This window comes from Camelus bactrianus, chromosome 15 (genome assembly GCF_048773025.1).
Source record: "Camelus bactrianus isolate YW-2024 breed Bactrian camel chromosome 15, ASM4877302v1, whole genome shotgun sequence".
Lineage (NCBI taxonomy): Eukaryota > Metazoa > Chordata > Mammalia > Artiodactyla > Camelidae > Camelus > Camelus bactrianus.
This window is the reverse complement of record NC_133553.1, coordinates 47,274,279-47,291,175: the sequence shown is the minus strand read 5'-3', so window position 1 is coordinate 47,291,175 and position 16,897 is coordinate 47,274,279. Positions and strand designations below refer to the sequence as shown.

The 16,897-nt window shown below is 34.8% G+C and overlaps 1 protein-coding gene across 1 annotated transcript in view; it reads right to left on the bottom strand.

The window, feature by feature from the left end:
* Positions 1–4,437: 4,437 nt before the first annotated feature.
* Positions 4,438–16,897, bottom strand: part of MSH2 (mutS homolog 2) — a 62,230-nt gene continuing 49,770 nt past the window's right edge. The window contains exons 11-16 of the mRNA XM_010967746.3: positions 14,644–14,741; positions 11,250–11,495; positions 9,845–10,049; positions 8,410–8,657; positions 6,634–6,809; positions 4,438–4,880 (exon numbers count right to left, since the gene is read on the bottom strand). Coding sequence (XP_010966048.1) covers positions 4,710–4,880; positions 6,634–6,809; positions 8,410–8,657; positions 9,845–10,049; positions 11,250–11,495; positions 14,644–14,741 — 1,144 coding nt within the window. The 3' untranslated portion in view covers positions 4,438–4,709. The remainder of the gene's footprint in view (positions 4,881–6,633; positions 6,810–8,409; positions 8,658–9,844; positions 10,050–11,249; positions 11,496–14,643; positions 14,742–16,897) is intronic.

Genomic DNA, 16,897 nt, shown 5'->3' with positions numbered 1-16,897 from the left:
TCATGTCTCTGCTGAGTTCTCATATAGCTGGATCAAAGATGTGTTTGAGCACTTCTGTTTGGACAAACCACATGCCAATGTAAAAATATGCTAACATACACTGAATTTGGATCATGTTCCTAATGCTGTCTGACATGAAACACTGTTGCTTCCAGGACAGTGGGGAAGCTACTGTGTCAAAGGCAAGGCTAGGGCTCCCCACTTCCCTCCTCAGAGACCAGAGGCACTGCTGCCTGCAGAGAGAGGGGCTACATCCTCTGGGATACCCTAGCCATGTACACAGTGTCCACAGACACCTGAAAGCTGGCCAAATAGGTAAATTCTGGAGCCGAATAAGAGAAAGCAGCAGCTCAATCTCTCAAGGGAACTGGAGTGGGGAGTACATCAGGCAGAAAACTATTATTTTAACTTGGGCTCCACTTCCAGTTTCTGCCTGAAAATATGTGTATCATTCTGGGTACTTTAATCATCCTCGCCAGCCACACCCTACCTCCTTATTCCAAACACACTGACCCTAGGAAGGCAGTAATAAGAGATTTCCTTTGAATATGAAAATTTTCTTTACTCATGTGTTCTTCCCCATAAGCTGATTAACATTGTTTAATTTATTTCAGACCAGGGACTGGCTTTCCTTCTGACTATTCTGCACAGCATCTTAATCAACAGAATATAACTAACAAGCTTAAAGAGCCACTCAGTACTGAATCAGCAGCTCATACCATATGCTGTGGGTAAAAACATACTTCCCAAAAAAGCTAAATGCAGAAAGACCAAGGATAGAAGATGCATTTAATGCTCATGAAGTCTAACAGGATGTGCTTAGTATGTGGAACGTTGAGATTTTATGGGGGAAAAGTTATTCTTTAAATATATCCTAAAACATCTTTCTTCTGTTCTGTTACAATTTTTACCCTCACAAGAGTATTTTAAGAAGAAAAATCTAATTACAAAAACAATTGCATCTTGGATGGATTCTTAGTGCTAATTTTTAAAAAATGCAAAAAACCCATGTATTTTCTCAGAAACCTGGTTATGTGGCCAACAGATTTCACAGTAACAGTATGGTTGAGTTCTAAATCTTGGATAATATTTATAGGTTCGGCTCTATCCTTGTATTATCCAAGTTCGTGTTTGAGGGAAGAAGAAAAACCAAACCACATTACAATTAAGATTTTTAAATGCAACTGTCTTTTGACAGGTCAGAGATTAGTTTATCTTTCACTTTACATCTACCATCCCAAAAGGAAGGAAACTGGTTGCTTCATTAGCATATTCATGTAATAAGCGCAGCTTAAGTCTGAAACATCTTAAACAACAGGTCTATTATGAGTGTTTTCATTTTCAAAAAACCTCAGAACTAAACATTAAGTCTTTTTTAGAGAAATGAAAGCTGTCTGATTTATCAGAGTTTGAGAGACTACAAGTTTTCTTAGAATCGACATCTCCCCCCATTTCTTGTAGCCCTAACGACTAAAACCACAGGCTGATTTCCATTTTATACATGCTTTTGTGCAGCAACCTAAAAACACTCATTCACAGCTAACCAGGGGATGAAATATTTCACTAGAATTTTAAAACTGCCTTTTGAATTACATGAAAGTCTTCCACTTATAAGCAACTTCGTGATTTTGTAAACCAATAAAAATGTCCACACTGACATTTTTTCTCTGTAAGTTTGCCTTCTCCCCAAGCTTTTGACATCCAGAAAAGAAAAACTGATGTAACTCACTCTAAATTATCAACAATGATGAAAAAGAGCATGGTAAATTAAGATGAGCATTTTTAAAGGGCTTATTGGTCTTAAATTTTCATTTGTTCTCATACCAAACTAAGTGCTTACAAAATAACTGCACACTTTGGCAATAACTATAAAGCAAGCACCTGCATGACCACCATTCTGGTCAAAAAAAAGAATGCTGTAGTGCCCCAGAAGCCTTTTAGAAGCCCCCTCCCCATCAGCGCCCACAACCACTCTCCTGACTTACATATTCACGTTCTTGTTTTTCTTTAGAGTCTCATCTCCTATGAATGCACCACCAAACAGTATTTTACCGATTCTTCAACTTCCTATGATTGGGAAAAAAAATGTATTATCTTTTATCTGTCATTTCTTTTACTTGGTTTCTAAGATTCCATCTGTTATTTTGTGTAGCTGTAGTTTGTTTTCATAGCTGGGTTGTTTCCATTGTGGGTCTATCGCATTCTTGTGTACACATCATAGCACAGCATGTACAAGCACCTCCCAAGTATGCACCTAGGAGCAGGACTGCTGGGTCCTATGCGTATTTTCAACTTTACTAATTATTCTCTCTAGCAGTATTGTTCCATTTTCTCAACAAGAGTTGGCATAATCACATTGTAAATGACTGTCAGTCTGGTGGGGAGGGCAGAGTCGGGAGGTTTTTTTCATTTTTCTCACTGGTGTTGAGGACCTTTTCATGTGTATGGATCATTTAGATTTCTCCCTGGGTAAAGTGCCTGAATTTTTTTTTTAACTGATTAATTTCTTTTAAAATGTTTTGAGATATAATTTACATCACACATTTAAAGTGTATGATTCAGTGGTTTTTAGTATATTCAGATAGGTGCAACCATCATCAGTTTTAGAACATTTTCATCTCAAAAAAAACCTCCACACCCTTTAGTTATCACCTCCCTAGCTGTCTACTCTCTGCCCGCCAGCCATGCAGCTGCTAATCTACTGTTTCTATAGCTTTCCCTATTCTGGCCTTTCATTCAGACAGAATCATGTAGTTCATAGACTCTTATGACTGGCTTCTTAACTGATATTTCCAAGGTTCATCCTAGCTTTGGCCTGTATCAGTCCTTCATTTCTTTCATGGCCAATTAACAGTCCATTGCATGGATATCCTACATTTTGTATATCCATCCATTTAATCCATTGACGGACATTGGGTTATTTCCACTTCTTCCCTATTGTAATTCTGCTATAAACATTTATGTAGAAGTTTTTGTGTAAACATGTTTATTTCTCTTGGATATATCCATAGGAATGGAAATACTGGGTCATCTGGTAACTCTTATCTTTATTTGAGAAAATGCCAGACTGCTTTCCAAAAGTGACTGCACATTTTACATTTTCACAGCAGTCTTCCAATCTCTCCATATTCTCATCAGTACTGGTTATCCGACTTTTGCTTTTAGCTATCCCAGTGAGTGTTAAGTGTAGCTCCCCGTGGTTTGGATGTGCATTTCCCTGATGACGTCCTGCATCTTTTCATGTGCTTACTGGCCATTTGCTCATCTTCCTTGGAAAATTATCTATTTAGGTCCTTTGATTTTAACTGGTAGAGTATATGCTTAGCATGCACGAGGCCCTAGGTTCAATCCCCAGTACCTTCATTAAAATAAAAAAATAAACCTCAATTACACCCCCCCCTAAAAAAGTCTTAAGTGTCTATTTAGTGACTTTATAGGAGTTCTTTACATATTCTGGATATAAATTCTTTGATACTGTGACACCAATATGTTCTCCCATTACAGAGCTACAGTTGTCCCATGAACAACACAGGTTTGAACTACACTAACCCACTTACACTTGGGTTTTTTTCAGTAAATATGTACTGCAATACTGCAAGATCCACAATTGATTGAATCTACAGATGCAGACCGTGGACATGGAGGGACTATGGATTTTTGACTACACAGGAAGTCAGTGCCCCTAACCTCTCCGTTGTTCAAGAGTTAACTGTAGTCTTCTTACTTTGTGATGCTTTTTAATGAAAAAAGGTTCTTAATTTCAATATAACTGTGTCAAAGATTACGCATGGTGTTTGTCACTTAAGAAATCTTTCCCAAAACCAATTTCATAATATTTCCCAAATATTCATAAAAATACTTCCCTTATTATTTTCTGTAGAACTATAAACACTAAAAACTTGGTAGTGTTGCTTTGTACATTTTGGTCAAAAATTCACTGGAGTTGTTTTATATATGGTGTGGAATAGGGATCCACTTTCATTTTGTTCCTATATGAATAACCCATCATCCCATCACCATTTATTAAAAAGACCATCCTTTTCTTCCCATGTTCAGCAGGACCATCCACTCAACTCTTAACTTCTCCATCTTTCCCTGGAAAATAAAAGTAGACTAAATCAGGGTTCCCAATCTGAAAGATTTTGTTCAAGTCACATCACAGACTGGGGGTGGGAGAATGGCAGATGGGGTGGAAGATCACACTAGGACTCTGGATTTATAATAAGTTCCCTGGCTAATGCATATACAGCAAACCTGGCTCCCGCCAACAGATGGACACTCTGGGAAATCACTGGAAATGATTTCCATGGTTCCTTCTAGCTTTAAGAGCCCCTAGTTTTTTTTTTCCCCCACAAAGTCTCTACACTATTTGTTTCTTCCAAACCATTTGGGAATAAATATGTGTAAAAGTCTCATTACAAAGAAATACAACATATATCAAATTCTAAAAACTACATTTTATTTATAAAATTCAACATATTGCCTACTACTGCCCATGTCCATTTAAGTATTCCTCAGTTACAGCTCTCAGTTTTCAAAATAAAGATCTTTAAAAATATACTCAGGTAGAGCAAAGTATACTAAAATTTTATTAACTTGATATCCTAAGCATCAACTGCCAACACTATGGGAAAAGGGTTAATATAAAACAATACAAAAGCATTACAGATACAGCTTAATATTATCTTCATTTCATTAGTGCGGTTTTCTCACATAGTAACCTTTATTCGTGAAATGATTTCATTTACAAAACTATTATTCTTTGCTATCACCTCAGCTTTCAGCTGTTTTAACTTTATTGTGATGTTTTCTTCTGACATTTCAGAAAAGGGCACTTGCTTCACCTTGGAGAGAAACTCTTGAATAATTTTTTCACCTTGCTGAAAAACATGTGAAAGTTCCATTAGTATTTAAAATAAATTTTCTAAAAGTCACATTAAATAGTAATGAATTGTTTCATTAAATTTCAATCTAAACACGCCACCCAATATTTAAACATCCTTTAAATTTTAAGTGCGCACCATCTAGAATTTATAGCAAAGCCTTTAGTTGATCATATTTCTTCATAGCAATTCATTAAAAAGATATTTATAAATATATTTTCAGCTGCTAATGACAAAGAGACTGAATATTTTAGTAGTTCCCAGATTCCTTAGTTTTTAAAGCTGATATATAAACTTAGCCTTCTGGGGAAAAAAGAGCTCAAGGTTTACAAATACTGTTAAGGCATAAACAGTCCCTGAAAATTTAATACTCTACACACACACACACACACAGTTGTTTCTTCTTTGTTTATGTTACTGCCTACTTATTGCCATTCCAAAGAACATGACTATTACTTGCTATGTGTCCTGTGGGCAAATTCCTGAACACACATTCCTCATCCATTAAATGGGGACAATAATATTACCAACCACACAGGGCTGTTGCGAGAATTAAAGAGTAACAGTGCCTGGCAAAGGATATGATGTTTATTACTGTATACGAAGCCAAACTAAGAAGTCAGCTTTTCACCAGGGAGCCAGCTGATAAAAGTACCTTAAAGGTGAAAGGTAATGCAAATGGTAAGATAAATAGGAAATACATCTCTATTAAATAACAAGTGGCTTTTTTTCCCAAATTAAAATAAAATCTAGATAGAGTAACATTGACAGTTATGTGTTGTTACATGTCTCCTTTAGCTTAAAATTTTAGAAAATATATTGTAATTAATATTGTCAAAAGTATGTAACTTCTGTTCTAATTGGAAATCACAGATTACATAAAGGGGTCTACCTAATCTCAGATCATTGGTAACTGTGGGGCTGATATCAAGACCAGTTCATAACCAGGATGGCAACCTTCCATACTTAAAACTATTAGCAAGTTACAACACATTTCTCCTGCTTACATAGCTACAACAGATAAAACCTTATCTTTTAAGCTCAAAAACCATACACATCTTCTATTACTGTAACACCATCTATCCTTCAAGTAAGAACAAAGAATTCACTGGGTAAAAACTAGAATGTGACAAGAAGTTGTCACAATGTATAACCACAGGAAATGTTTCAGGACCCAGAAGTAAATTAAGATTCTTTTATTTTCGTTATTACAGAAAACTAATAATTCTTTAATTTAAAAAAAATACATTGGGCATATGCTTGTACCTTTCTGTCTAAACATCTAAATTTCACCCACCAGTCAGAAGGCCCAATTTAAGATCTACTTCAACAAGACCTGAAACATCCTGCCCACAGAGAGCTTTCCTGAGTAAATATTTGTCACACACCACTTTGTCACATTCTCTATGACACATTCACAATTATTATCTCCCTGACTAGTTTCTAAACAACTAGAGGGCAGGAACTATGTTCATTTCTCTATCATTTTAACTAAGCACTGAGTAAATATGCAGACTTGACCTATTTGTTTATGAAGTAATTGAAGACATGTATGGACCTCTGTAATTCCTTTGAACTATGTATTTTAAACCTACACTAACATTTCTAATCACCTACTTCTGAAATCTGGTACCTGAAATGCTGTCTTTCAATCATGTAGATGTTTGTAGTGGTGAAGCCAATAATGAATGATAAATAAACATCAGAATCACATAGGAAAAAAAATAACTACAAAAACAGTCTGCCAAACCTCTCTTTCCAGATAGCACCTCTTTGCTGCTGGTTCCATTTCATCATATTCTCTTGGTTCTCCAATATTCTGAAACTCCTCTAGTTCCAGGGCTTTTTGTTTAGCGTACTCAATAACATGCTTGGGGAAATTAGCAAGCTCAGCAACATGAATCCCAAAACTCTGATCACAGACACCTACAAGAAATTTGGGGAGTAGGTGAGGCAAAGTAGGAGGAGACAGCAATTTATGCAGATGGAACTAACCTTGTCATTAGGAAACTTAATTTTGTATTATTTCAAATAAATTAGCCAAATGTTTCAGAGTAACTCAGATAAAGGAATTTTAATTATGCCTCCAGTGAAAAGTGATTATGACTTGGCACCCAGAGCTATATTTTAACTTGACAAATGTAGTAGGAAAAATAAAAGTAGCAGGGAGAAGCTTGATGATAATCCTCAAAGGGCTAGACAAATATCTGAATCTGGAGAAAAATTAATCAATGCAATATATCTGAGGTTTTCTCATTTTATAAGGGAGGAACTAAAGTACTATGAAAAAAAGATAAATGTGTCACTAATTAATAGGAGCACTTAATTCAAAATATAGGCTTATGATCAAATGACAATGAAATTTCTGACCCAAATCTAGTTCAGCAAATTTTCAGGCTAGGTAGGTTAACTTCATCCCCATTTGCAGAAAATAAACTAACTTAAAATTCCTTCTAAATGTTTAATACAAATGATGTTCACGGAGTGACTACAGAGCTCCCATTCTGGCCTCAACTGTAAATTTCTTTTGGCCTAGTTATTTACCCCATGCATTCTAGAGCTGGATACTGTGCACACCTCAGAGAAACAAAAATAAAATAGAAGCAAATGTTTGATAAACATCCACAGTGAAGGGTGTATCTATTCCTATCTTCTCCAAACATCATCTGGTCTTTTTTAGTATTCTGAACCCATTTCTTTGTCACACAGAATACAAACAATGATTTAAAAGCAAAACCTCAACTTCATGCTAAATGCTGGGTCCAACTAGGAGTATCTATATTCTCTATCAATAATAATAATGCAAACAGTAACTCAAAAGGATTCGTATGGAAGCATAAGCAACAAAGATCCAAAAATATTATCTCATTTGTATACAACTGATGCAGAAAAATGCATTTTTCATGAAAAATCAGAAAGCCATCTGAAAAAGCTGTTCTGATAACTGGCGAAATGTTTAAGCAATAAAAACCTTATAGTATGTTAATCTCATCAACTCAGAAATCTGATTAGCTGCCAGACCCACTAATGACAAAGTTTACTGAAAAAGTGAAAAGCCAAGGAGTAAGTCATCCCTTACCTGATAACTACCAAGAATTTCAGGATTTCTGGAAACCCTAGCTTTAAATTAACTTGTTTATATAACACACCCTTAACAATATAGTAATTATAACAGTCTATTAAACAGTAATAGCCAGAGACTTAGACCTTCAAAGCTTATTGTTAATATCCAGTAGCTAATCTGACAGGAAAATGTGCTGCCAATGAGAGGCAGTACAAAATTCCTCAGTGATGATGTTCAAGAGTATAGATTATTCTTTCTGTGATTGTTTTAAAATGAGGTTCTACTATGAGACACAGAAATATAGATAATACACCAAGACCCCATCCCTAGATTGTAAATTAAGCGGTAAATGTGTTTTGTAAAAACATCAATAATTCATCCTAATGTAGAATAAGGCAACTACTAATGATTCCATAGGTAATAACACTCTGAATTTACAGCACTCCAGTGGTATGCACTCACCTTTCTTCACTTGATACAGCATAGTCAAGCTCTGTTTGGTAGTTAGTGCTGTGACATGTAGATTATTAACAGTTGGTATCTGATTGGCCAAGGCAGTAAGTTCATGAAAATGAGTTGCAAACATGCAAAAAGCACCAATCTCTGTTGCAATGTACTCTGATATAGCCCACGCTAACCCAAATCCATCGTAGGTAGAGGTTCCTCTTCCCAATTCATCTATGATTATTAAAGAATCTTTGGTTGCAGACCTAAGACACATAATTACATGAAAATTTCCCATAACATAGCATGTGGTAATGCAAAAAAACAAAATTAAGGCAACACAATGGAAAAGAAGTGCCACAAAAGTAACAGATTAATTATCTTTAATATATACAGAAATTCAACAAAGTCAATAAATAACACTAAAACTTCAGTAGGAACATGGGTATGGACATGAACAAACAACTGGTGTAAGGGAAAACAAATGGTGAATAAATAGTTTTTAAATTACCAATCTCACTAGTTGTAATCTAAGAATTTCCAAATAAAGCAGCTATCATTCATTTCTTGACTATCAAATCAGTCAGGATTTTAAAAAAAAGAATGCTGTGTGATCACATAAATCTGTGTGCCTGCCACAGCCCTACCTATACCAGATGTTAGCATTTTCTTTTCTCTTTCACCAAATGTAAGGAGGGGAAACTTTTAAATTAGAGATTCTGACAGTTCTTCATGTGCTTACTGCTCATTTCTTTTTCTGTGAAATGCTACCGGCATCTTCTACTTATTTCTTTAAACTTTTATGTTATGAATATTAACTTGTTGACTAATTAATATACCAAACATTAGTATTGCTTTTATAATTCCTCACAAACAATAATCAACACATAATTTACTAAGGATCTACTATATGCAAAGTACTTTAGAAGACCCCAAGAAACAGAAGGCATAGCCTCCCTGTCTTCAAAGCTCTTAAATAGTGAAATAAAGACAAGAGATTTCATAACCTCTAAAATAAAAAGCTAATAAATTACAGTTATGTCAAAGAGTTCAAAGAAACAGTCATGACCTTAGGCTCAAGTGACAAGGAAAGTCTTCAGAGAAGTAGAATTTCTGTCATTAAGGGCCTGTAAAGATTAGAAAGGACTTGGGTAAAGGGCAAGGAAGGACCGTTCAGGTAGTGTGAATAGTTCAAGTAAAAGCATGGCAGTGGGGAGATTTGTAAGGTGAACAACTACCAGTAACCTTAAGAAGACAACTTTAAAAATCAAAGAAGCTTTCCACAACTATGGCCAGTCATCCTTTCAAGACAGTATAAAGTGTATAAAGTTCACAGGAAAACTATTAAACGAGATAAAAGACTGCAGATGTTTTATAGATGAATCTGCAAATTTACTTCTCAAAGGACAAGGACATTCATTTCCATTTCCAGAAGACTGGGAAACACACTTACTTGAGAATAGAAGCAGTTTCTAACATTTCAGCCATGAATGTGGAGACTCCTTTCAACTGACTGTCCCCGGCCCCTACCCGGGCCAAGATGCAGTCCACAATGGACACCTCTGCCGACTCACATGGCACAAAACACCCAATTTGGGCCATGAGAACTACCACTCCAGTTTGGCGAATATATGTTGATTTACCGCCCATATTTGGACCTATAAAATAAATTATACCAACAAACAAGATTATTAATTTATTTTTGCTACTAAAAAATTGACTGTTAGTTCTAAATTGCACATGAGTGACTAATAACCTAGGTCATGTGATACAGCATACAAGAAGCAGAGCCACAGGCTGCCTCAAGGCATGGACAGTTACTGCCTTACACTGCTCCCTAAAATAATGCTGTTTTCTCTTCAGACAAACCTACACTGTGCCCTTCATCAAAAGGACTCATGAAAAATACACCTTACCTATAATTTGACTATGGTCTAGAAAAACCATACTGACGTTTCCCCACAGCTCACAGAGCTGCCTGAAAGATAATTTTATGAAATGCAGACCTAATTGATTAATTAGCTAAATAGTATGACTCATTAATAAATGGATCTATTAGACAATGGATCAGTATGAGCAAATCCTTCAAATCAAGTAAACTTCACACTAGAACCCAAAGACATGACCCTACTTTTAGAAAATGTGCAATTTACCAATTAATGGTTTAGATTATATGAACAACTTAAAAATCCATTTGGGGAAATAAAATACAATCATTGACTGCTCCCCAAACACATTTGCCCAAAGACTCCTACCACTCCCACCCCAACCACTTCTGTTTTCTAGAATCTGGTTAAGATCTCTCAAAATACTTTAGTTTGAGAGTGCTGCATTAGCCTATAAGCAGGTCTACTTTTTTAGAGTTTCATATGAATAGAGTACCATGTCTTTAAAGAATTGCTACCCTAAGCTGAAGTCATTCCAGCAGCCAATTCTGCTTGAACTTTAATGACCTCACTATTGAAGGTCTGGCCCAAAGGGAAGAGATGTTCATTTTACTTATTTTTTATTTTTATTGGAGGAGGAGGAAGATTAGGTTATTTATTTATTTATGGAGGTACTGGGGATTGAACCCAGGACCTCAAGCATACTAAGCATGCATTCTACTACTGAGCTATACTCTCCTCTCCCAAGAGATGTTCATTTTAAATGCACTGAATCCCTAGAGGTTTCATTCTGTTCATTCACATATTCATTCATTCATTTATATATTATTAATATACTACTAACTAGTATGAAAAATGTTCTTTCTAAGGTCAAAAACTAGGATTTTCTTCTTCAATTTTAAATATATTTCTACTCCAACATAAAACAGGGGACACATTACTCCCCAAAAGCCCATCAACTAGGTTTTTTACCAGTAATGATATGGAACATCTGTTTATCTTTTTCAAAGTGAACATCATTAGGAATAAATGCAACTTCATCTTGAACTTCAATACAAGCATGTCTGGATGCTTTCAGTGTAATTCTTCCTTGTCCTTTCTCCAAAATGACCGGCCGTACATATGGAACAGGAGCTCCATTTGACACATAAGCAAAGCTGACAACAGCATCTAGCTGAGCCAACACATCATTGAGTGTCTGCATCGGTTCTACATAGCCTGCATATAAACAGAAAATGTATACAGGAATACTGAATAAGAAAAAAAAGTACATATAAGCAGCTATAAGAATAAATTTAACCCTCCCTCATTTGGGAATTCAAAATCCATTTCCTAACTTATATAATTTTTAAAATTAACAAAGGTTTGTCATAACTAAACTTGAAAGGAACACCTAAGACTCAACCTAAGGTTAAAATGTGTTGTTACATCTTCCCCTATTATGAACAGATTTCAAAAATAGGGTATGATGCCCTCCCTTACCAAAATCCAATAAAATATAAAAGCCCATAGCTGCTTATATAAAGAAATGAAGTAGAGGTTAAAAAAAAAAAAAAGAAAAAGAAAAAGCTTTCATGACATACTGGTAAGGGAAGAAAAGCAGGGTGCAGTGATAACTGAGGCACACTTCTAAACTGGAAAAGACTGAAACCAGGGTGACATTTCACAATTATCATTAAGAAACCTGCAAATACCAGGTAACAAGATATAATGTAAACATCAAGATTGTTACTTGGGTGAAAAAAAGATTGTCACGAGTTTTTTTTCCCATGCAGTGAAATTTCAGCATAAATTTAGATTCGTAATTGTCACTTCAAACACTTTCAACAAGATTCTATCCTGCTAGAACATTAAAAATAAAAGCTATTATATACATTAAACAGTCCCTGACACATGCTAAGCAAACCATGATTAGGCAATAAAAAAGGTAAAAATTTTCAGAATAGATTAAAAATTTTAATAGGTTAGAGGAGTTGGTGGAACAGACACATGTGTCACGTGGAACTATCACATGGACATCAATGTGTCAAAAGCTTCACGAGAAATTTAAGAGAATAGTGTTTAATTTTAGAAAAATACACCATTATAAGTTTAATTAAATGGCAGGAAATTTGACTCATCTTTGATTCCCTTGTTCCCCATAAAAGTGATAAAGTATTTTTTGAAAATAAAAATTAACTTATAAATGGCCAAATACAAATAATTCTTACTGTTTCACCACTTACGGGGGATGGGAGTGGGGTGGGAAAGAGTCCACACTACCCTATCAAGCAGCAACAGGAACCTGTGAGTTACCAAGATACTACTGGAGTACTTACTTACTATAATTACTTTAATTCATGTAATTTCTAACATACCAACAAAATAGGTTTATAATAAATATTTTTTTAAAAAACCAAAAGCCTCTTAATTAAGAGTCTATACTTGGTATCTCACATCATCTGGCTCTTAACAGACCACCTTGTCTGATTTAACAGCAAGATAGAAAACTATAAAAATGACCCATTACATTTTTAATAAAGATAGTTTATGATGTGTATATTAGACTATGACAAGTTTCATTTAAATTCAAGGTGACTCCAAATACAAAACCTTCAATTTAAATATTAAAATCTAGCAGCTTTAACCTACTAGGCGCCTAATGAATATTAATTATTATTTTTGAGAAAAACTCCCAGTTTGAACATATAGTGTTTTTTAGGATCCTTAAAATGCAATCTAGGCTCAGGAATATAATTCAACTAGAAGATTATCTGATACCACCAAGCAAAAATGTAATCTCTACAAATTTCATTCATCTCAACACAAATATATAAAGTATACTAAAACACTTTAAAAGTTTTATTTTTCTTTCTGATTTACTATAAAAATTCAGTAGTAAAACATTTTATAGAATTATGCATGCTCATACTTTTTAAGTGACTTATCACCCCTAAATAATTCAGCACGCATATCCTAAGAACAAGGACATCTTCCTACTTAATCACAATACACACCCAAGAAATGTGACACTGATACCATATTATTTCACACTAAACTTTGCCAATTTGTCCCAAGAGTCCCCTTTACAACAATTCCTCAATTCCAACCCCGAGCCCTGGATCCAATCAAGGGTCATCTATCCACAGCCTTTGACTGTCCCGTCCCTTTAAGTCTCCTTTTCCTAGAACAGAGCCTGCCCAGTTCTTTTTTGCTTCCATGACACTGACATTTTTAAAGAGTTCAGGCCTTAAAAAGTATATCCTATAATCTAATTTTATCTAATTCTTTTTTCTTATTACTATTCAGGTTAAATATTTTGGTCAATACTATAGGTATACTTCAGAGATACTGCAGGTTCAAGTCCAGACCACCACAATAAAGTGAGTATCACAATAAAGCAAGTCACACAAATTTTTTTTGTTACCCAATGCACATAAAAGTTATGTTTACACTATACTGTGGTCTATTAAGTGTGAGATAGTATGTGTGTACACCTTAAATTAAAAAGTAACTTTATTGCTAAAAAATGCTAACCATCATCTTACAAGGCAGAGTTACCACAAACCTTCAGTTTGTTTAAAAAAAAAATACTGGCAAGCACAAGAAAATGAGGTATGCCTATACATAGGTGAATGTGTCCTTCCCTCTGCATCACAGCAGGAAGCATATATATAATGTCATTTGTCCCACTACTGGTGATGCCAACTTTGATCACTTGGCTAAAGTAATTCTTTGGTGTGTTTCTGAAAGGCACAATAAAGGTTACAGTCAATATACACGTGATGATAGGCAAAGCCTTCCAGCTTAACTCATCACCACCTACCTGCACTGCACATTCATTCCATGCTAAGGGCAGTACCACAGAGTCAGGTCATGCCTTCCCCTTAATTATAAGACAATCATCTCAAACAGTGCCCCCTAGCATGGACTCTGAAAATCTATCAAATGGCACACACAACTCAAAAGGCTTGATTGCTGTGTAATTTCTATTTGCTTTTCAGTGGTATTTAACTCCATAACCTGGAGTGTAAGTCCACAGATCATCTAAGACATTACTGCCTTGTAGTCCTTAGTGTTTCTTTTCCTTGTTACCACGACAGTAAGTTTTGTGCTTTTCTGCATGTTTTTGTTTTTCAGAATATTCCCATTTCTTAGCCTGCACTAGCTTATCTTTCTAGGTCCAAGAGTAATTTCTGGTTACTTTTCCCACCAAAATACAGCATGCATTATTTTATAGGAAGCTTAACATAATAAATAGTCATAATATGTAACAGTTTAAAAAAAACACAACAAAAACCACTCTTCAAGCATCCCAATGTTTTTTCTATTATCAAAAACCAGGACATATTCAGAACATTTAATGCATTGGTTCTATTAAATTTACCTGAAGAAATATTGACAATTTCTCTAACAATGGCGTCCTGGGCTTCCTCGTACTCAGTTTTATTTTTGGTATACTCTTCATTGAGAGAAGTCAATTTACTGCAAATCAAGACAACGATACAATTTAAAATATCTATTGGAGGTAATGTGCACTACATAAAATATATCCAGAGTATTATCATATAAAGCATAAAAACAATAATTAAAATGGAAATATCAGTAGAAAACAGGCAACTAACTAGGAGCAGATGTGGCTGGAATTCAGTGTACTAACATTTATGCTGTTTGGAATGGCCCATTGGCACAATTCTTGCTTTAACAATTAATCCCTTGAGTGAAATTCTGATCTGTGACCTTTTCTAAAATATTGAAATGGAGTAAGTCTTCATCCCCCTTGTAAAATACATACCCAAGCAGCACTATTTACAATAGCCAAGACACGGCAGCAACCCAAGTGCTCATCAAAAGATGAATGGATAAATACATGGTGTGTGTATTACTATACATAAAGTAAACAACAAGGACCTAATGTATAGCACAGGGAACTATACTCAATGTCTTGTAATAATATATAATGGGAAAGAATCTGAAAAGAAAAAAAGTATAACTAAATCACTTTGCTGTACACCTGAAACTAACATTATAAATCAACTACACTTCAATAAAAAATTTTTAAAAATAAAATAAAAACAAGTCCTTGCAGCCAAAAAAACAAAAAAAAACAAAAAAAAACCCATATGTGATATATGTGTGATAGAATGTTACTCAATCATAAAAAGCAATGAAATTCTGCCATTTGCAGCAACGTGGATGGAACTAGAGAATATTATACCTGGTGAAATTAAGTCACAGAAAGACAAATACTGTAGTTATCACTTATATGTGGAATCTAAAAAATAAAATGAATGTATACAGCAAAACAGAAACAAACTCACAAATACAGAAAACAAACTAGTGGTTACCAGTGGGGAAAGGGAAGGGGGAAGGGCACATAAGGGGCATGGATTAAGAGATAAGAACTACTATGTATAAGATAGATAAACAACAAAGATATATTGTATAGCACAGGGAATTATAGCCATTATCTTATAACTTTTAATGGAGTATAAACTATAAAAATATTGAATCACTATGCTGTACACCTGAAACTAATAATATAAATCAACTATAATCTGATAAATAAATACAACACCACACACGGTTTAATATTGAAAGTTGTTAAACTAAGGAAAATGTTTTGAAAACAAACTTACTGAGCAATTTAAAGACAAAACAAAAATTACAGGTTGAAATAATGCTAAAGAAAGATGGGAATAAAGTGGAGAAAAAATATTCATTAGTATCAAAGGAAGGGAATGAAATTAAAAACAAAAAGACAAGATGAGGGGGTCATAAAGGAAAAGAGAAAGAAGGGGAAGTACTTATCAGGAGGAGGATACTAGTCAACCCAGGCAGTCACTGTGAACTTGATGGAATCAGACAACAGCAAAACACATATACAGCACAAGAACAGTACATAGGCAAAAAAAGACTTATGAAACAGGCAAATAAAAGAATTAAAGGAAGAAAAGTAAGAGGCAAAGACATTATAAAAGTGAGACTGGTGCTTTGAATCACCCACTGGTTAGTTATAACATACATCAATTTCTTGATTCAGGAATATAGTGTGACTGAAAAGCAGCAACTAATGAATTTGGCAACAGAAGATCTAGGTTTGAGTATCTATTGTTACTAGTTGTCCAATCCTGGGGAACTAGAGTTTCAGTTTCGGCATCTAAAAAGTGAGAGAAATATGACCTGTCCTATTTATTTCAGAAAGTTGTCATGAGAAAGTAACTATCAACAGACTGACTTTTCACTGAACACCTAGAATAGTATCTGCATGTAATAGACGCTCAAAACACTTTCTAAATAAACGGATAAAAGAGGATCATAAATACAAAAACTACTCGTAAAGTACTAAGCATATCCAGGAGGGGCGGAAGTAAAGCTGTCCGTAAGTTCCAGTGTAGTACAGAAGAGAAAGGATAAATATCCCCACTCCTCCAGTTACAGAAGACTTATTTTTAAATAATTCTTTTTCCACCTATAAATAATTTACCTCAGGAACTTCCTAACATCAGCAAGAGAAAAGGCAGAAAAAAAATTGATAAGATTTTTTTCAACATGGAATACGAGTTTTAAAAAATGCTGTAATCTAATGAATGACTTCATTAAGGCTGGTAGACATCTCCCTAAACTAACTGGTATATATT